Here is a 23,465-nt window from a genome sequence, read left to right as displayed (position 1 = left end):
AGGTTTGACTAATAACAAATTGAACTAATACACTAATTAACAAAAGTGATGAAAGTTGGAAATAATATTAGCATATATATATATATATATATATATATATATATATATATATATATATATATATATATATATATATATATATATATATATATATATATATATATATATGATTTTATTTATTTATTTAGTTTAAAAAAAAAAAAAAACATAGATTCAAAGAAAAGCACAGGTCAATAGGAATATTGCCAAAGACCAGCTTCTGCTTTAAACTGAACTGACTGAATATCTACTATTAAGTATGTACTATTGAAAAATATACAAACAAATGTAAAATTCAGTAAAACAAACAAAATCTGTTGAAACTTGTCAATCTGATGGAGGTTGAGTTTGCAACTGGATATTATTGAGAGAGTGCTTACAGGAACAATGAACAGTTCTAACAGAGAGTGTCATTTTATGGCAGAAACACCATTGAGTCTCGCTAGATCATCCGGTATGGGTGCACGTCCGTTATAAAACACTTACAGGACATTAATTTGGACAACTATGAGGTTATTTTAAATAGTTCACTCAAAAATACACAAAGAGAGACTTCCATGCCACGCATAGTTTGTAAACAGACTTACGTGTATTAATTACAGATGTGATTATGAGGCTGTTTTTATGAGAAAGTGTATTACTTTGATCATTTTAGTATAGCATATTATAATGCAATGCAACATTTACACTAAAATATGTACTTGAGGCACACTTTGTACTTGAATCCAACTTTATATTATAAATCTAAACATTCTGTTTGTTTAAATTATCTTTGAATCTGAGCTTTTGTTAATCAAGGAGGAAGCGCAAACTACAAAATAAGACTGTGGCAAATAAACATGGTAAGTGGCAGTAAATACATTTTTCAAGACTATCTGCAAAATCGCTGACAAATTCATTGTTGTGCATCGTACCATGCTGGGAGAAAAAATAAAAGAAAGAAAGGAGTAGAAGAAAACTTGATTGATCCTGAAGGACACAGGTGTCAAGAACAGCAGAGTTGTTTGTCTATTAATGGAATGTTAATGAGAAATATTGTTCACATCACTTGTCAAGAGGGATGGTGGGCATTGGAAATTCAATAACGTGCATTCCTGTTTGTTTATTCGTACATGGATGTAATATATAAGTCAGTGACTAAATAATATAGCTTTATTTGTTTTGTTGTTGTTGTTGTTGTTGTTTGTAACATTAGATTATTTCATTTTTTTCTCTTCTCAAAAATAAATGAAGGCCGTACTTTGCAAGAAACATAACAAGCAAGATAATTATGTAAAATGCATGCATAACTACTGTCTAAGTAATTTGGCTTTGACATTATTATGAACTTTTCAAAGAACAAAGGTCATCAGCTTATCTTGTAACAATCATAAAAATGATTACCTTTTTAAATAAAGATAATCTACAATTAACATGTACACTAAGCAGTGACACTGAACAAAATAATAATTTGAATAAAAGCGTCAAAACCTTTGGGATGATAATTTTTAGCATTCATATGTTCTTTCTTCAAATGTACTTTTTTGAGGATTAAATATAATCGCTTAGCTTTGTTTCACCACCCTGGGGGCAAATCAGGTTTTCCATCAAGGCTGGAAAAGTCAATAAATCTGAAGACACAATTTTAGAAAATACTGTGATATTTTATTAAAAATGCGGCAGAAAAAATTTATACAGGTGTCCAGCCAGAAATATCATCTATCACTTAAGGCAAAAACTGCAAACAATATAAGACAAACTATTATTTAGAATCCTACATTTAACCCTTTCTGTACTGTTAGACAAACAAAGGGCTAACATGAATCATGAATTGATTTAATATACAAATGTATCTTTATAAACTCATTTATTTTTAAATCCTTTCCTGCATTTCCAAAGTATTTGTCATAGGATGCAGAACAGAAAAATATCAGGGCTATTTTTTGATTGTTTGTATTCATTTATAGTAATCATAATTATTTATTTTTTTATTATTATTATTTACACTCATTCACATACGTTTTAACCCAAAATATCACAAGCCTGGCACAATACTTTACATATTGCTAGCATGTTACAAATAGAAATATCTAACATATACATCTTTACAAACATATCCAACTAATAGAGATACCCAAATCCACTGCCTCTGTTATTTATTTATAGATATATATTTTTTTTAATTTTACAATGCTGGTCACATTTGAAGCTCAGGCAGTGATGATACAAATTCAAAAGAAAAGGCAGATAAAACAAACTGGACATGGGTAGAAGTTGCTCTGATTAACATCTGCTTTATCTTCCTTCGTCAAATCCCTAAAAGCAAATGTACAACACTAAACAGCATGAATAGGCAACTTCACCCAGCACTGTAATGTAATTAGAAGCAATCTTTCATTTTTAACATCCGCATGGGGTCACGGTATGAGGTTATCAAATGTAAAGCAGCAATCAAACATGCAATATTTGTCAAACATTGGGACAAAGGAACACTTAAATGACTGAAATGGATACTTAGAGGCTTTGGAATAATAATACTGTCTTCTCCTTTATTTCTTTTCTTGATTTTAAAAGCTGTTAAGCACAGACATGATTCCAAAAAAAAGCAAAACAAAACAAAAGATAATGATTGATTTATTTACATACACCTTAACAGAAGCGTAAGCTCATTAATAGTCATATTTTGAACTAAACAACAATAAAAGCTTTTGTAATTCTTTTAATATTTCTATTTGACTCACAAGTATGTACATTATGTCACCTTTACAAATTTTGTCATAATTACATTTCAGGCTGGGATTTTTAAGTTCAGTCCACATGTTCATTATGTGACAAAGCTCTCAGAAAATAATAATAATGTGTGTATCGGAAATATAGCTCTCACATAATAACATTGCTCTCATTGTTGCTCATGGTATATGACAAGTTATGGCACATACAAAGCATCATCAGATCCTCTCTGTTGTTGGTGTATATGTTTTCTACGCAAGCAAAATAGTCTTTCAGAAAGAGTTCTTCTTATCTTTTGGTGTAAAGTCCCCTGCCCTTAACAAGCTTGGCTCCAAATAAAGTATTACTCTAGTAACATTCATTTTTTTTTTTTTTTCGCAAGTAGGTCATATTTGACTTTGATATATTCTGCAAGAAGGCTTCATAGGAAAATAACATCTCATCCACCATGATAAGTCTCAGAGTGGAACAAAGTCAGCACAGTTTGCCATAACAAACAAAGGTCCTTTATCCCCCACTGCCTTAGCAGACCATGTTCTGTAGTTCTAAAAAAAAAAAGAAGCTATACCCTGGTGGTGGAATGCCCATGGGGCAAGTTGGTACTGTTCTGACTGCCTCCGAATGTGTTGAAATTGTGCAGGGTCTGCATTCCGGCCAGAGTGTTAGGAATCATTGTTATGGTACTTGGCGTCATGAGTGGGATGTCATCAGGTGAACGTCGCAGGGTAAGCGTATAATCAGCCGGGCAGGTAAGACGAAGCGTATCGTGAGCTTGTAAAGAATCGCACTCATGATGGTGCTCGTGTTCCATCTGCTGCTGTTTCATCTGAAGTGACATCAGCTCATCACTCTGCAAATGTGCTATGTCATTAGCGTTAGCCACCACATTAGCTGGCGCAGAGTTCCGCTGCGGGCTTGGTCCTCGTCGGTTGGATTCATGTCGACGTTTATCCTTCTTGTAGTAGAGCGCTGCGAATGCCAGAATGTTGAGGAAAAGGAGAGAAGCACCTACTGCTATGGTCACACTGAGTTCGGTCGAGTAATCGCGCTTTGTCTCGATAACCACTGCTGAGTCATCACTCAAATCATTGCCTTTACGCTGGTCTGTGGTTTGTTTGGTGTTGGCAGGAGGAACACCAGGGTGTCGTGTGGTGGATGGCCATGTTTTACCTAGTCGTTTAGTGTATGGGAAAGGTGTAGTATCCTGAGGAGGTATCTTTGTAGTGGTCGAGACATACTGAAAGAGTTCGTTGATGTTATGGAGATGAGGTACCAGTTCTAACCAGAAAGCAACCTTGGTGGCGCGATAGTGATCTCTCACCCTTGGCTTCAGTCCGATGTGTAAGTAAAGCTGGTCTTTGGGGTTGTATTTCGACCAGGCTACTTCCTCAAAGCGGTTGGGCTTTGTGTGTATGAATTTGGTGTCCTGTGGAACTGGCTGGTTCGGATCCCTAAAATGAGAGGAAAAACAAATAAATATTAACATTTATATCTATATTTCAGAAATGCGTGTTATAACATTACAGAGCAATGCCCAATTCCATTTTACTCAGAATTCAATTCTATGTTGGTTAGAAGGGTAGTGGAAAGGGAAAGACATCAGACATCTTAAAAAACTCATGCTTATAACTGATCCAACTATTTTTTTTTTTCTTTGTTCACTATACTTAAAAACAATCAGTGATGCAATGACAAAGGTTAGTAACTGTAATATGACTTACAATAAGTATTTATAGAGCAGCATACCTGTTATGCACACAATAAATCCATCCACTTATTTAAAACTAAACAAGTCTAAGAAAATTATAACCTGACAACTCTTTAACAATGCACACTCTGCATCTTTGTACATTTAATCAAGATTGACTAATTAATACTTGTATGCATGCAAAATGAGAAATTAAATGCATTAATAATAAGTGTAAATAAAGCTTGAAAAAAAAGCTATAACTTTGATTGTAATATATTATATGTTTTAATGAGTCTTTACACAATTATATTAATGGTTATGCTTAATTATAAACAATTATAAACAGAGGTCATTTATTCATTTTCTTTTCGGCTTTATTATATTAGACTTTTTTCCCTTTATTAATCAGGGATCCCACAGTGGAATTAATCGCCAACTTATCCAGCATATGTTTTACGCAGCAGATGCCCTTCCACCTGCAACCCAGCATTGGGAAACACCCATACACTCTAGCATTTACACACATACACAACAGCCAATTTAGCTTATTTAATGCACCTACAGCGAATATCTTTGGACTGTGGGGGAAACCGGAGCACGCGAAAGAAACCCAAAAGAAGATGGGAAAAACATGCAAACTCCACACAGTAAGGCCAACTGACCCAGCTGGGGCTTGAACCAGCGACCTTCTCGTTGTGAGGAACATTTTTATGAGAAAGTGTTACTGAATAGGATGCAGCCGAACATAATCATTTACTCACTCGCATGTGATCGAGGATTATGGTATAAATCAGACTATGAAATAGAATTAGGAATGGACCTAAGTCTACACAGATGCTTATAAATACATGTACTTCATGTCAGAGGCTTTACATTCTGGATAATGTATAACAGAGATGCTTACTGTCAAAAAAAGTGAAAAAATAGCTTTATATGTACTACAACTTGTCACTTGGACAATACAGTACATTTAAAAGGTCAGGTTTGTATCTTATCAAATGATGCATTTCAGTATTATACCTTGTCTTCAAGCAGAAGAATGTGACTAAAGACTATACACTCTATTATAATAAGTGATTCTTTCTTAACTGGATTTGACATGATGTACTCCAAGCATTTTTGTAACTTCTGACATGGGTCAAATGAATTTGCAATGCTTTGTCACATATTGTGTAAAACTTCTAGCTTCTAGTGACACGACAATGGTAGAATGTGATGTAATCATGGTGTTAGAATAGTACTATTTACCCTGCAATTACTACTATGAACTTTTAGGGTAAATAAGATACAAAGATGCCCTTTAAACCTTTTGACGTACATTCGTACTGATGTTATCACTCTAGGCTGGTCTGTGGACTGTGTCAGTTAGGACATTCATTGCGTCACATTATCATCTGTTTTTCCTCATGCCAGGGGCTCAGCTCAGTTAGAATATTTAAAACTTATGCATGAGGGATGGTTGAGTGTACTTAAGTGACATGAAAGAAGCTGTTAAACACATGAAGGTACAAGTTTTGCACTTTTTATTTGTTTGCTTGCAAGTGCAAGTGAAGGTTTATGACCTCAGTGTGTTCTAGGGCTTCTCTACAATTCTAAATCTGTTGAAACTAGTGCTGTCAAAATTAGTGCGTTAATGCATACGATTAATTTGAATGTCGCATCACCAGACTTTGCAGAGTTTCATGCAATTTCAGGTGTGTTATTTTTAACTATAAACTTCTGTTTTAATGGAAAAAAAAAAAAAACTCCACTTATTTCATGACTCGGTGGTCCTTTAAGGTAATCAAAAGTTGCTGCTTACATCGTAGACTCTTAATTAGAGATTTATATTAATCATAATAAAATCGGAATATTGGTGTCTTATGTAAATGTACTCAGAAAGTGTCAAGTTTCAAGCTGTCCAAGAACGTGCATTTCAATGTCTTTCAGCATGCGCCCTCCAATGTTTCATCAAGTTTGACGTGTTTACTCCTTAAACGCAACGAAAGCATATGCTTTGCATTGTTGTGTCAGAATTCTTGTGAAACACAACCATACTTTAGAACGCTTAGTTTAAGGAAATTTCATAAACGCGACCATGTGTGTTGAATCTAAAGGGAGTAGCTCTGGCTGCCTTGTCATTGCATGAGTTGTGTGTGTGTGTCTGTCTTTGTGTGTGTCTGTTTCAGGCCTGTGCACAGTGCACAGACCCTTACAGGGGTAGGTGCTCAACGCGATTGCAATGTGAAGAGCAAGTGCCTCCTGAGAGGGGCACCTCAGCCACTGAGGGCAGAGGGGCAGTGGCTCTAGCCACCGGGCCACCCCCCTGTGCACGGCCCTGGTCTATGTGTGTGTGTGTGTGTGCGTGTGCGTTTTCTAGCAACAAACCTGCCTAAACGTCGTTGTAGCCATTAAATCAAAAAGTTACGAATTACCGTGAGATTGCGTTGCACTCTCAGCTCACATCATTTAAAAGAAAAGCTCCACATTGTCCCCTAATAATGTCATCATACTTGACTGTTTTAGCAACTAGATAAATGTAAAGGAGGACAAAGCTAAATTGTTTCTATTTTATAATTAATGTTCTCAATTTTCAGCAATACAACTTTACAATGAGTACAATTGTTTGTATTCAATACGTTATTATTTTTATCATAATTTTCCATTTTCCATATCTGCAATGCCTGTGTTTTGGCATTGTTTTGCAGTCCACTTAGAATCCAACTTGCAAATCATTTTTTTCTTAATTGGCATTGATTGTTTTAAAATTCAAATGGCATTTACATGCCTGTGTTTTTATTTCTGTAATAAATATGACTGTAAAGCCAGGATCTTGATGGTTTATTGTGGGTTTGTTGTTTACATGAAGAAATCTGTGTTACAAGTTAAACAAAAATATAATAAACAATTATATTTTGAATTTAAATAGTTCTTGTCTTGCCTTTACATTAATTTTACATTTGAATAGCCAAAATGACAAGTTTTAAATGTGATTAATTGCGATTAATTTTCAAAAAATAGTGCGATTAATTAAGTTTTTTATTTTATTTTATTTTTTTTAATCGATTGACAGCACTAGCATCAATCTAAAGAAGTCGGCTGAATTTGCAGTTGAATTTTATTGGGTGATCACTGACAGAAGGATCACTGAACTCCTGCATGGCTCAATGTCCATTATAAAACACTCACAGGACTTTAATTTGAACAACTATGCAAGTATGTTAAATGTGAGTGAGACTTACATAATAATTGAAAGTGCAAAGCATGTATGAGTTGGTTATTGTTATATTTATATTTACATTGTGACGGCTCGCTTTAAGCAATGAAAATATGTAGTCCCAGTTGCCATGTAGTGATGGATGCTTTGAGCTGCCATTAAATTTGTTTTTAATAGTGCAATGAGGCTTTGTTGCACCAATTCTCAAATCATTAATCACAGAATGTAGGAAATTCCATTCTTTGGTCTTTTTTATTAAAACATATTAACAATTCAATCAATTGTGTTAAACTAAATTATTTAAGCCAATTTAAAGCTCTCTTGCAGCATCATTAGCTATGTTTATGTGCACAAATTCAAATTAACTTTATGCGCAAAACTGGAATATCGCATAAAAGACAGGTGAATAAAGCAGTGTTTACATCCAACGAGGAAAAGCAAAAAAAATAGTGACTTAATGATTAACTGGTGCTAAATATCAACAGTAAAAATGTATTTCTTGCATAAGGAGAGGCTGCATGAATCGTTTCTTCATTTAATAAATGACTTGTGTCTCACAAGGCTATCCTGACACGCAGTGAACCCACGGTGGCGTTTGAAGAAGTGAGACACAGAGAGCAGATGCTCTTGATCCTGGAGGTATTTACTAATATAATAAAACTAATACTGAAACTGTAGATAACGTTTTAGAATGACCAAAACAACATTTCAAATGTTTTACAATGTGCTCAGCCTGCTGGTTTGTCCATTCACACACACATTATTATTATCACATGATCTCTTATAACAAAATTACATTTTTTTATGCGCATGCTGCAATTTGTTTGGTAAAAGTGCTTCCATCGTAGTTTATGCACACCTTTTCTTACCGGATAAGTTTATCCTACTCCATTATGTGCATTTGTTTTTTATGCACACTTTTAAAATGTATGCACATCTTGGCATTTCCATAAACGAGATATGCAAAATGCACATGACAATAGGTGCATGGAAACGTAGTTACTGAGACCCTTTGTGTTATAGAGCATGATGTCTCACCTCACAGTTTTATAACAAACCAAATTTCATAACTGACACACTTGAATAAAAACAAAAATAAATAAATAAATACATAAAAATACACTGCTGCTCTGAATTTGAACAGTAGTTTGGTATAGCTTTCCTTGCTACTAAAAGAACATAGTAATAAAGGTTTTAACCGGAAAGCCAATTTAGCACTCCTACACATTATTCAGTCTGGGAGTAGCAGACAACCTAGCTGGGCATAAAAGGTTTCTAAATATGGAGATGAGGTGGTAAAAACCAGGCCTGCATTTTTTCTTTGAGTGCATTAGCACTGTCAAGATTCGTTTCTGAAGCAATAGCTTCATTCCCTACAGATTTTACTCAATATTTTTTTTGTTAAAAAAACTAGTCTCACTTGTCATCTTTTGTCATAAGGCTTTATCCACAGCTTTGCAGAGAACATATATTTTGATTTGGTATTACAGATAAACTGATCTTAGTGTGTGCATGTGTGTGTGTGTGTGCATTTGTGTGTGTGTGTGTGTGTGTACTGTTTATGGTGGTTTACGAGGGCAGATATTTGCATAGTGACATGAGTATGACCTAGGAATTATAATGCTTTGGAGGTTTATAAGGACACATCCTGTGTCCTTGTGAATTAAAAAGCTTAAAAATCATACTTAATCTTTTGACGTGTGTGAGGAAATGCAGTGGTTTTGATGATCTTTGTTGCCACTAATTAAGGACTTATGTGGAAAAAACTGCCAAACTGTGAAAAAAAAAAAAAAAAAAATTGGAAGGCAGGGTTTGAAACATTTCTGTGGTGGAGAAACCATTTATGCCACCTTGACATGACTGTATCCATCTAGTACACGGTGCCCCTAAAAACATGCCAAAATGCCCATATGGTTAATACAACCCTGGCAAGTCGGTAGCTGTGTAGAACGTGTGTCTGACAGAGGAGTGTGGCACCCTGTGCTTCTCTAGAAATAGCGCAGCTCCTCTACCATGATCTATTTATGACTCGAGCATAATACTCAGTCAGTGTGCCATATATATATATATATATATATATATATATATATATATATATATATATATATATATATATATATATATATATATATATATATATATATATATATATATATATATATATATATATGGCGAGGCAGTGGCGCAGTAGGTAGTGCTGAAGGTCACACACAAGAAGGTCGCTGGGTCGCTGATTCGAACCTCGGCTCAGTTGCCGTTTCTGTGTGGAGTTTGCACGTTCTCCCTGCCTTTACGTGGTTTTCCTCCGGGTGCTCCGGTTTCCCCCACAGTCCACAGACATGTGGTACAGGTGAATTGGGTAGGCTAAATTGTCTGTAGTATATGAGTATGTGTGTGAATGTGTGTGTAAAATGTTCCCCAGAGATGGGTTGCGGCTGGAAGGGCATACGCTTCGTAAAAGCTTGCTGGATAAGTTGGTGGTTCATTCCACTGTGGCGACCCCATATTAAAAAAGGGACTAAGCCGACAAGAAAATGAATGAATGAATACATATATCAACAGTTATATATAATAGATACAACAGTTCTGTCTGGTTTTCGAATCTGATTGGCTGATAGCCGTGATATATATATATATATATATATATATATATATATATATATATATATATATATATATATATATATATATATATATATATATATATATATATCACGGCTATCAGCCAATCAGATTCAAGATCCAGACAGAACTGTTGCATATATATATATATATATATATATATATATATATATATATATATATATATATATATATACATACAAATATACAACAGTTCTGTCTGGATCTCGAATCTGATTGGCTGATAGCTGTGATATATTTAAGTAATATCAGCACCAGAACAGCCTCTTTACCCTATGTGTATTACTCCCCCCACATACAGCCAGCAACAAGCAGACACCACAGTTTGACAAATATTACTGCTGTTACACAACAAAATATACTTTTGAGGCTTTTTTAGATGAGAATGTAGTTGTTTAGATTGCAACTATGCAGTTTATTTGCAAGAATAGTGCCTATTTTAAAATATTTACAATTTCTGAGAGACAGCTCGTCGGCGACAGTTGACATTTTCTATCCACAAGATGGTGCTAAAACTGCATAATAAGCCCTTACGCTTAGAAGATAAAACAATCTGATTTCTAACTATAGCAGATCAAATCAATATTAAACTGGTAAGCTCACCTGCCAAAACTTCATGGGTTTTTCATGGGAGTATACCGTATTTCATACAAGTCTGCCGCAAACATCCAGTTTTTATTTCCCTCTAAAAAAACTCTCGTAATTTAACCCACCCCCCTCTTTGGTAAAGTCTGTAAACTAAACACCCCCAGGTTTCCAACTTTGGTACAGTACTCAATCGAAGCGGCCACCCAAAACCCGCTGCATCCTGTCCTCAACCTCACCCCCAAAACCCCCGAACCCCAACCCCCCCATATATATAGTTGATTTGGGAGCTAGGTCTATTCTATGTTTAGCGCTGTTTTATAACGGACCAAAACCAAATCAGAAGTTGTGGGAGGAGGAGGAGGAAGAGGAGAAGAAGGAAAAGAACAATGTTGTTTACATTATGTTTTGTATTTTTGGAGCAATTTGAGGTCATTCATTAATTTAATTATTCATTCATTCATTTATTCATACATTCATTCATTTATTCATTCATTCATTCATTCATTCATTCATTCATTCATTCATTCATTCATTCATTCCTTCATGTTTATTTTTTTTTTGTTTAAATAAAACTATGGCCATGATACCATGTGCTGTTTGAGACATAAGCCCATACCATCAGGGAAGCAAAGTCTTTGTAATACCGAAATCAAATGAAAGCTCTTTATTCATGCATTTACTGTATTATTTACTGTGGTTTGCGAAGGCATATTTTTGAAAGTGAGTTTATATTTTTCCTTTCCACAAATACCATTCTCAAAAAGGCTTCAGCTCAAATCAACAATCTAATCTAGCTACAAGCAAACATGAGAGAGAATTTCTTTTGTTTGCATTAACCTCTGGTAATGCCTGTATATGAATGTGAGCAATAACAATACTAACGGCTCATTCAGAGAATTCAGACCTGGGAAAAGCAAGCACTGCTTAAAGCTATTTACCTACCAGGGCAATATGCAGTTCCTCAATTTCTGTATTTCAGATAAGAGCAGCACTTCGCTAGTGGTACAGAGCACAGCATATGTCCCATTACATCCACTTTGCTTTTATCATTTATATAATCATGTGGCTAGGTGCATTCTAAGGGCTAAAATATGTGTGCACAAAAACTAATAGACAAAATAACTAAACACAAGTGGGGATGAAAAGGGAACTGCAGTCATATATTGTGTTTTACAATAGTGGCCAAAGCATTATAATCAGAAGGGACATGTGTGTAATATTTGTTTTATTGACTGTATTAGTTTGAATAAAAGTTTTAAAGGCTTGTTATGTCGGGAAGACGAAAACAGTAAAATGAATTATAAATAGATGAATAGATACATACATGTGTATATTAATTAGCCATTTAAAATATATATATTCAATATTTAATTAACATAAATTTTCAGCTACAAAGGCAAAGTCAAACTCAGAGCACAGTTTATTATGGAATGTGTGTTTTTTTTTTTTTTTTTTTTTTTTTGCAAGTTGCATACAACAAATGTAATGCTACCTACTGTAGACACAGGACAAACGCAAGGGATAGGCACAAAACCAGATCATTTGTTGACAACAGTAGAGATGGAGAGCAGAGCAGGTAAGTGTTATGAAGAGTTTGTTTTCTTATCTTAGTGAGAGTCTTTTGTAGAATAAGGAGAGGGGATTGCAGAAGTAGCTTGAAGCCAAAGCAGTCAGAAGGCAGATGCTGTGTCTCAGTCAGAACCCTAGTTCCAGAGGTTGTTCATCAGTGGGTCATGTGCATAAATTCAGGCACTGGTAGGGACAGTGATGGACTTGCTTCCCTATGGTACACACTGAGTGTGACATGAGAATGTCCTCATTGTATATCATCAAAACAACAGTCAAACTAATATATCCTAATATTAATTTTGAAGACGTTTTTAAAAGTACATTATAACTATATAATTTGATTGTTTTAAATAACATCAACAATTCAACCATTAAACAATTATAAATATTTGCTAGCTTTTTTTTTTTTTTTTATCCTATCTACTGTACAGTAGTTACGTTTTTTTTCTGTCAAAAATTAATAGCTAACAGAGAGTTTTTTGGAAAACAAGTTCTTTTTTATTATTTGATGATTTAGGTCACATGATTCATATTTCACTCTTCTAAACTTTGTTAATGTCAAAAGTTTGATGCTTATCGATGTGCCTTAATTTTAAGAAGATTGTGGAATGTTTCAGGGCGCAAATGTTTCACTGCATTGGAGGAATTTTGCAATTGAGACAGCACTTAATATTAATGGCTGATATGCAAATTAATCATTCTTTTTAATCACATCTTCTAAGTAAATTGGTTGAACCAGTTCACCAAATCAAACTGAATTATTTGAAATTATTTGTGTATCCACTATGCACTTATCCACAAATGACTTACTTTATCACATGCCTGATACCCCATCAGACTCGAAATAAAACAATTTCCAGAGTTATTCAGTTACAAAAATAGTACACAGATCAAATTTGAGAACCGGTGAACTGATAATACTGCACTTGTGTGATTCAGCAGGTGGTGAACCAAAAACTGCATGCGGTGACTAAAGGCTGATTTATACTTCTGCATCAAGTGATTGGCGTGACACTTCCAAAACACTAGCTGGCAGTAGTTTTTATTTATTTATTTATTTATTTTATTTATTTTTTTATTTTTTTTTTCCTGAGTCATGTTTCTTCATGAGTGTTCTGTTTTTCTGAAAGCTTCAAGTTACAATGGCCAAGAGAGCTTAACATGCTGCAATTAAGAAAGCACATGCAATTACAAAAAACACCAGCAAATTAATAAATGATCTTCATCAATTTGACAGCACACCTGTTGCAAATTCTCACAACACAACAAATTAAAGAAGCGCGCAGCAATTTGGTTACAACACAAATAATTGAAGAAACGTGCCACAGTTTGGTCAAAACACAAACAATTAAAGAAACGAGCTGCAATTTGATCAATTGATGAAGATCATTACTTTATTTGCTGGTATTTTTTGTAATTGCATGTACTTTCTTAAATTGCAGCTCTCAAATTGTTAAGCTCTCTCGGCCACAGTAGCCGCGTTTCCACTATCGCGCCTAAAGCGAGCGAGCCAGGGCGAGCCAAGGCCAGTGGCGTTTCCACTGTCACTTCCGGGGCCTAATCGGGCCAAAGCGGGGCTTTCTCGGGGCCAACGGCCAGCCTTTTTCGGCCCGCCGAATACCTTGGGCCAAGGAGGGCCAGCCGGGGCCTCGGGGCGGAGTGAAAGGAGAGGCGGGCACAGTTTTTCGATCGCACTCGAGTACATGCGCCAAACAAATAAATAAATAAGGGAAAGAAAACATCTGGAACAAATTATAGGCTGGGGTATTTTTTGCATATGATCGCCCTTAAGTTTCTCTTTAAAATGTAAGGCTGTTACATAAAATGATCTTTCTTTGCTGCATCTTTGATGTTTCAGTAACGCATAATAATCTTTACACCATATTAAAGACACAGCAGACAGTAAAGGTTTTCAAGAGGTTTTGTCAAGTTTAATACTGTGTGTGTTTTTGTGCGTTTAGATGCCTGTGTATGTGTGTGAGATGAAAAAAGCGCTCCATTCATAGCTCTGTTGATGCCGCGAGCAGCTTTTTTCTTTTCTTTTTATTGTTTTAATTTATTTTGGAGATAATACACTATATGAATACAACAGTAGGACATTAAACTTTACAAATTTCATGTCCACTTTTGTAGGCTCAAAACAATAGTGTCATATCTAGTTAAAATAGCCCTATATTGAAATAATTTAAAGAATTACAAATATTAGATAGGCCTATAATAAAATCACATTAAATAAATAAACCAATATAAAACTAACTAAAGCTATAGCTATAACAATTAGGTACTATATCAAACTGTTTCAAATTTATATTAAACTTTCATTTTTCAAAAGCCTCTTTGAAAAAAAAGATTTTAGATATTTTCTAAAAAAATAAAAATAAATAAACACCGGAAAATGTTTTAAATATTATTTATAAAGTATTTGGATACGATGAAATTAATCAAATCATGCAAACAGAGCATTTGGTGGTGGCAAGACCACTGGATTTCGATGCCAGTCGGTCGGCGAGTAAATGAATATGATGAATGAAAACACACAGGCATGTGCGTATAGACATGCGTTGTACTGCTGTACAGTAACAGGTCATTTGTTTGTTTTGGTTGTCCTAATTTTAATAGTTTCGTGATGATGTGATGGTGTGCTTTATCTGCATGATTCTCGCTGAAGTGGGCGGTTTGAGTGACGTTCGATTCGGGGGATGTTCTGGGGGCGGGGTTTGCGTGACGCGCTGCGAGCTACTAGCCCCACAGTGGAAACGCGACATGATTTCGGCCTCACTGCTCAACCTCCCGGGCGATTGGCCCGGCCTGGCCCGATATAAGCCCTGGCTCGCACTGGCCTGATAGTGGAAATGCGGCTAGTGACAAGTGGCTAAAACACACTCATTCAGAGGTGGGAACAGGTAGACGTCCAACAACTTTAAACATAAGGTAAACACAAAACAAAAGTTTCCATCTGGAGCTCCGTCACGGGACTCTTCACTTTACAGGACTCGACACTTGCTCCACCACTACCAAACCGACCAATCACAGAGCTTGCGCTATGTGACATTACGATGTGTAGTTACATTTTTTAAAAGGTGTGCGTCAGCATCGGCCTCAGCCACAACGAGGGCTATCCAACCCTACAAAGGGTGCACCGGACCATACATGGGCGCTTAACGCAGAAGTAAAAATCAGCCTTGACACAGCAGCACAGTACCATCTGAACAAACCATGGTAAACCAAGGGTGTCAATGAGCGCATCTGGTAAAACATACGTTTCTTTCATAACAGAAAATCATAATACAATTTAAATTCTAAGTAAATTCTTGATTGAGTGGCAAAACTTGTGTATGAAACTTCTTAGATTATGGTGGTGTTAACTGACTGATTATGCTGACTATATATTTTTAATATGTTGACTGAGTCCAAACATTTTCATTACAGCATTGTAGATGACATCATTACCATGTTGAGTTAAAGCACCGGTGATCCTTTTTTTAACCAGTTTACTGAAACAATCTGTGTGAAAGATGTGTTTTGTGGGAAAATCTCTTAAAATCATTGTGCATCAAAGTGCACTAACTACTGAACAAGGGTGCTGATTGAGACAACCCTTAAACCCATGCCAGAGCCATGCGCATTCACACTCAGGAACAACAAGAAAAAGAGAAAAGTTCAGATGTGAACGTTAAAGCAGATGGTGAGTGTAGGGGAAATTATCTCTTATTTACTGTGTGTAATTAGTGTGCTCACAGGTAATGAAGATTAGAATGCAGCTAAAGGTAATTGGGATTGATGAATTCAAAGGTGGGGTGTGTGGCTGGTGATAGGTCACTGTTAACAAAACTCATATAAAATAAATTAAAACTGCAATAAAATTAGATCTTGATCCTACTTTTTAGATAGATACTGTAAACGTATACCTACGGCAGAATCACAGCCATTCTGATATTCACTTATATATTGCTTATGTTATTTAATTATTGCCTGAAGCATACAGTCATCACATGTTTATATTAAAATTGTTCACACTGTAGGCAATCGCACTTTCTTTTGAACACCAAAGCCTTTTTTCAATGGTTAAATCCACCGTATCCTTAGACAGCATCAACGATCGCTATGCTTCATTTCAGTTAGTGAGTATACTTCTGTAATGCTTGAAATCCATATTGATTTTCACTTTCATTAACAGATTTGACTCTCCCAGCTAGAATTTGGCAACCGTTGTGATTCCATGATGCAGAAATGCATTTACTTAAAGATCCATTTAATGGTGTGTGCAAAATATAAAGGGGTATAGTCATTTCTCCACATTTTCTTTTACGCTTCCTGGAACTAATATCTGAGCAGAACCATTATCGCCGTTTGTAATGTAATGCACAATATTGACAATATTTCATTGCTTGTAAAGCTAACTGGTGTGTTACAAGGAAACAGTAAACAACTGATTGCACAAGCATTCAAGCAGGAATTGGCACATAAAGAATCTTTTACATCACCTCATTCAATTCATAGCTCAATGAGGTGATATTAGTATAGTGAGGAATTAATCGTATTGCTCCATTAAAATACACAGTGGAAGTGTTCTGTCTGCAGAGAAAAAAAAAAAAAAAAACCTCTATACAACATAATGGGATTTTACTTTAACCCCTGAAATATTGGCTCCACTGTTTGAGCATAGATTTAAAAATAAAATGTTTAATTTAAATTATTATACATCTTCAATGTTCCTGTAATATAAGCTTGTTTATCATTTGTTCATTAATCAGACCACACTTGTCTGATTGCAGCTAAACTGTTAAAAAAGTTAAATAAAACAAAAGTGATGAACGTTTATGCTTATGAAAATGTTCAATCAACACATGTATATTTTATTATAATTTAGAAAACATGCATTTTGGGAAACTTGTTTTACAGCAAATACAAAATTGACAGGACAACACAGCAATATATTTTAAAATATATATATATATATTTCAAATTTGAAGTTAATAAAAAAAAAAAAAAAAAATATATATATATATATATATATATATATATATATATATATATATATATATATATATATATATATATATTTACATAACATGAGGACATTAAATTCTAAAGTAGTTTGGCCAGTTTGGTGTTATTAAATTTAAATTCAACGATTAAAATTTATTAATGTTTATGGTGAGAAACCAATATGTGTTATAGTTGGCATTGTATCACAAAGTATTTTAGTTTTTTTTTCATACTATTTATACATTTTCAGGCCATTTTGTTTTCAAAAAAAATATAGAATGGATTTTATATTTTTTTGTAGCTACTAACAGTGTTTTGTGATTTAACATGTTGATTGCTGTAGTTAAGGAATGCTTTATAACTCCGATAAACATCTTTTTCTCAATTTAATAAATAAATAAATGTTGACCTTATTCAGTTGAAGTCTGTGAAATGAAATGAATTTAAATTAATAGCCCCCCTGAATTATTAGCCCCCCTGTTTATTTTTCCCCCAATTTCTGTTTAACAGAGAGAAGATTTTTTCAACACATTTCTAAACATAATAGTTCTAATAATTAATTTCTAATAACTGATTTTTTTTTTTATCTTTGCCATGATGACAGTAAATAATATTTTACTAGATATTTTTCAAGACACTTCTATACAGCTTAAAATATTACCAGACCTTCAGTGAAAATTTCCTTGCTCTGTTAAACATTATTTGGAAAATATAAAAAAAAAAAAAAGAATACTAAATTTAAAGGGGGGCTTATGATTCTGACTTTAACTGTATATTAAAAAGTCAGTTATGAAATGCTTAAACATGTATGCAAATTGTCCCACGGGTTGTTGGCTGAGAGTAAATAAGTTTCAATCCATGGGTCTCAAAGTCAATTCCTGGAGGGCCACAGCTCTGCACAGTTTTGTTCCAACCATAATTAAAGAGCCCATATTATGGGTTTTTGAAAATTCCCCTCCATGTAGTGTGTAACACAGCTCTAAGTGAAGTGAAGTATCCAGCTAAGGCTTAAATCTGTAAGAATACAGTGTTTAAAACTGTTGATTCATCTATAAAAGAGTCGACTCATAGTGCTTCAAACGAGTCGCCTTGATACCGACTCATTAGGTGTTTCGCCATGACGTACGAACGAAACCAAGTTATTCACGTGCACGCGCAAACCCGGGAGATTTCAAACCTGAGGCCCCGCCCTCTGACGCAGAAACCCAGACACACACACACACCCACAAACACACGCACACCCACAAACACACGCACACAAACATGCCGGTCGATTGAAGTAACACTGCAGATGGACATTATATTGAGTCTCTACCCAAAGATGAAACATCAGCATTATAACCAAGCAGTTGGAAACTTCTGGAAGCTACATGCTACAAAGAATACTTCATCTGAGTTTGTTAAAGGAAGGATCAGTAAAGAGTAACTGATGGACGTCAGGATGGGTTTCTTCCATTTCTCAAGTGTAAGTACGTGCGGTTAAAGTTGTTGCCTCGTTTACTCTAGCTTGCAAATGTATTTAGTTGTGATTTGTTACTTGTAACCGCGTGTACTGTATCAGGTTAACTGGATATATTATCTTATCGCGTGCAAAGTCACGTTAAAAACGCGACGCGTGCTGTTTGTTTATGGAGCTCCGTGCTAGAGTTCTGCTCCCGCGATTTATTCGGAAATTTATTCCCGCGCCGCAGAAATCTGGCGCGGGGACAGCCGCGGGAATAAATTTCCGAATAAATCGCGGGAGCGGTCGGTAACGGGTTTAATTTGGGACGGGAGCGGGCTGTCTAGCAATATCACGGATATTGCTATGCGAATTAGAAAGAGAGAGTCTGCGTGGTGCTTGTGTTTGTGTTAGTGCGCACGCGCGCGTATGAGAGAAAGCGAGAGAGAGAGAGAGCGAACGAACGAACGAGCTTTGGACAGCTTGGCTGTCTGGACTGTATACTGGGCGATTTTTGGTTGTGTTCTCCGCTCTAGCGGGACCGGGCGCGGCGGGCAGAAAACGGAGCGGGTTCTCAGGCTAAAACCTGGCGGGTGCGGGCGGAAGCGGGAGCGTTGTCATCCGGAGGTGTGTGTGTGTTTTTGTGTGTGTGTGGTATGGCGAGTACACGACTGTCTCCTTCGTTCGGTTATCCGTGGCACTATCCACTCGCCATAGTGTGGCAGCTAAAATCCACGTCTACACTATCGAGCGTGTATGAACTGTGATTACTTTTTAAATTGCTGATTAGCTATTGGCCATTTCCCTCTCTGACTGAAGGCAGTCGACCAATCGCGACAGACTGTCATCGGTCCAATCAGCGCAGATTAGCTCCGCGCTAAGGAGGGGTTTGGGAACAAATGAATCACTGGACGGTTCATACAGGAGTCGCTGGGATAATTAGCTAAAAATAAATGCAGATTATAAGACCATGAAAGTGTTTTTTGACCTTGCATGCATATTAGACTGTTGTTGGAGACCCTTACAACCAGGATATGACCCTATTTCATGTATAATATGGGCTCTTTAAACAATTGATCCAACTAATCAAAGTTTTCAAGACAATCAGAGACTTAAGCAGGTGTGAGTTAAAGGTGGTTGGAGCTTAAATCTGCAGAGCTGCAGCCCTCCAGGAATCGAGTTTGAGACGTATGTTTTAATCTATTACTCTTGCTACATAACAAAAACAGTGGTAACCTATGTATGCTGGTGTCTTAGAACTTGCCAATGAAATATAGTTTGTCATGATTAGATCAATATTTAATTGTAAATGTAAGTGTCTTGTTGGTGGGGTGATGACAGTAAATGGGTTAATAATTATTATAATATAGTTATCCACTCATTTATTCATTCATTCAATAGATGCATATTAAATGCTGATTTGAGCCTGCCAAGGTTGGTTTGGCTTTGACTTTATTTTTGTCAAACACTTTTTTTTATCGGTTCAGAATTACTTACAAACTTAAATTCAGTTTATTAATTTAAGAGATAATTTTCTTTTTTACAATAGGCAATTTATCACAAAGGGGAGAAATAACCAGGGAGCTAGAACAGAGAAGGATTAATTAAAATTAAATGTGAGGGGTATGAATGTATGTATGTAGATAGATTCAGATGGGTACATGAGCTCACAGGGAAGAGATGAACAGATTTTGCATTTCAGATCGGATAGCAGTGAAGTTCATTCCACAAGCAAGGAACAGAGAACAAAAATGTACTGGAAAGTTCTGGATTATATGTCTCTCTGTGATGATGCCATGGGGTAACACTATACCTTGAGGTGAAATGACAAGGTTCAGCATCAGAAGATGTGCATCGCAAACCTGCATGAGTGTGCTGTCTTTGCAATTTACAAAGAAGCTTCAAAACAAAGTGTAACCTTGTATATTTTCCCTTTCTAGTGTTGGCTAGTTGTTGTGTTCCTTGGGTGCTGGGTAAGTGGATGGGTTAATCTCAATGACTGTTGAATCAATGCACCCCTCCCCCACTGTCCATCATAATAACAACCCAGTTGTTAGTTACAGTCAATGCAGGCCTTTTTTTTTTTTTTTTTTTTGCATCCTAGAGTAGTTCACATTGCCACCAAACGGGGGAAACAGAGCTTTGACTATATATTTGTTTAATTTTATTTTACATATGAACTCTTTTTAGTGCTGTAAATAATTTTACACAACAACCAGGGATGACATGTCAGTGAGCTGAATGTGTCAGTCAGCCACAGCTATTTCAAGTGTGTGAAACTCTTCTTGTCTTTCATACATTATAAATCAGAATGTAATTACTCTGGGTGTTGAATTAGGGTTGTCAGATAAGTAGGTTATAAGGCTATAAAGAGTCAGTTAATGCAAGGCAAAGGCTTAAGGTTTACAGTTTTTCAGCTAAATAGCAACTCCACAAAAGTTGAATAGTAGAATGAAAAATACATTATGCATATTAACTATAACTCTAAATATGGTACATCTAGAACTGAGGTTTTGTGAACACAGAGGTTTATGCTGTGGTATACAGCATACTGTAACATCATGTAACAAATAAATAAATAAATAAAGAAAGAAAGAAAGAAAGAAAGAAAGAAAGAAAGAAAGAAAGAAAGAAAGAAAGAAAGAAAGAGGCAAACATTTACATCCCTGTATTTAGTAATATACATTTTTTTTTATCAACATGGAGTTTGCTATGTTGTTTAATATTTTATTTTGATGGAATATGATGAAATATGCATGCACTATGATTGCTATTTTAAAGGAGACAATTTATTTGTAAAACAAAATGTTTGTTGAATAGGTCTAAATATTGGTTTTGTATTTTAATATGAATGAAAAAAATTATAAAATATTTAATATAGAACTGTAATGATATAAAGTAAAAAGGCAATTCTGTAGTACTTTATGCACAACTTTACAAGATGTAAGATAATAATAATAATAATAATAATAATAATAATAATAATAATAATAGTATTATTCATAATAATAATAATAATAATAATAATAATAATAATAATAATAATAATAATAATAACTATTATTATTATTATTATTATTATTATTATTATTATTATTATTATTATTATATAAATGAAATACACACGAGGCAGGTCTTTGCTGATACATAATAAAATGCATGTGTATATGATATCTGACAAATAAAATCCACAGATATAAAGCTGGAAAAGATGTCCGCTTTACATCCAGAGCACCAGTGCATAGAGTATTAATATTCCTAAGTGATAGCATTAATGGCCCATGTCTGGCTCTCCAGTCTGAGCACCCAAGCTTGACAGCCTTTCCAACAAAGGAAGGCTACAAATGAGACATTATGTTCAGTGCATCTCCCTCCACGTTATTTATTTTCCTTTCTTTTTTTTTCTTCTTCTTCTTTTTTCTAGAAACACTCACAGAGGCTGATATCACCACTGGAGTGTTTACCAGAGGCTGGAGTGACTCTCCTGCAAAGCGAGCATTCTCCAAGTGCTGCTGAAATTGCTTTCGTTTTTCCTCCTCTGTTTTAAAGTACTCGCGCTGAGAGAAACACTTAGCCAGCGGAGGGAGAGCAGCCTGACGTGAGCTACTGATGAGCCTGCCAATCTATCGCCTGACGCACAGATATCAGCTGGAGTGGTGCCACACAGCAAAGCCTTTTCTGCCTATAAATGCTGAATGGGGCGCTGGAAGTATGAGGGAGACACAGTCACTTATATTTGAAGGAGTTTAAGAGAGATTTGGAGTGTAGTATAGGGGTGGGCAATGGGGAGCCAGAGAGAACCCCATAACTCAAAAGGTGATAGCTAAGAAATGGATTTGATCCCAGAAATATTTTTACTTCACAACTTTATTATCAGTACTGTTATTCATTTATTAATTATTTATATATATATATATATATATATATATATATATATATATATATATATATATATATATATATATATATATATATATATATATATATATATATATATATATATATATATATATATATATTTTATGATATGAAACACTTTATTTTGAAGGTTCCTATTGCACATTTTTTGACTAAAAGTTGCATTGCAACTACATGCCAATTGATACTCATTTGAGTATTACTAGACTGTCTGCTTAATATCTACTGATACTGCTCTTTTAACTGGTTTAACTGACTATAAGAAAATTTGCAAATGCATGTCAACTTACACTAACCCTTACCCCAATTTAACATTCTACTTATAATCTATTGAGAATTAGTTGGCATGTAGATGCAATGTAACTTAAATTCAACAAAATGCGTTAAAGGGAGCATCAAAATAAAGTGATAACCTTGTTTTAACTTCATTACATTTGTGATTTTGAACCACATAGTCATTCATAAGGGTCAATTTTGAACATTGAGATTTATACACCAACTACTAGCTGAACAGATATAATCGTGTATTATATGTTAGATTAGTACAATATTTGGAAGAAATGCAACTGTTTAAATATCTGAAATCTGGGAGATCAAAAAAATAATAATAAAAAATCTTCTTTAAAGTTGAATAAATTAGTTCTTCCAACCATTATCTCACTTGATCAAACAGGCTTTGATCA

The 23,465-nt window shown here is 35.0% G+C and overlaps 1 protein-coding gene across 4 annotated transcripts in view; it reads right to left on the bottom strand.

Annotated features, from left to right (window-relative positions):
• Positions 1-1,661: 1,661 nt before the first annotated feature.
• nlgn4xa (neuroligin 4 X-linked a) overlaps positions 1,662-23,465 on the bottom strand; it is a 172,787-nt gene continuing 150,983 nt past the window's right edge. For 3 of the 4 annotated variants that reach the window (XM_021475240.2, XM_068219896.1, XM_009292174.4), the window contains one exon: positions 1,662-4,199. In XM_021475240.2, the coding sequence (XP_021330915.1) occupies positions 3,311-4,199 (889 nt within the window). In that variant the 3' untranslated portion in view covers positions 1,662-3,310. 4 annotated transcript variants of the gene reach the window in all.

The sequence above is a fragment of the Danio rerio genome, chromosome 1, assembly GCF_049306965.1.
Source record: "Danio rerio strain Tuebingen ecotype United States chromosome 1, GRCz12tu, whole genome shotgun sequence".
NCBI lineage: Eukaryota > Metazoa > Chordata > Actinopteri > Cypriniformes > Danionidae > Danio > Danio rerio.
This window is presented reverse-complemented; position numbering and strand designations above follow the sequence as displayed.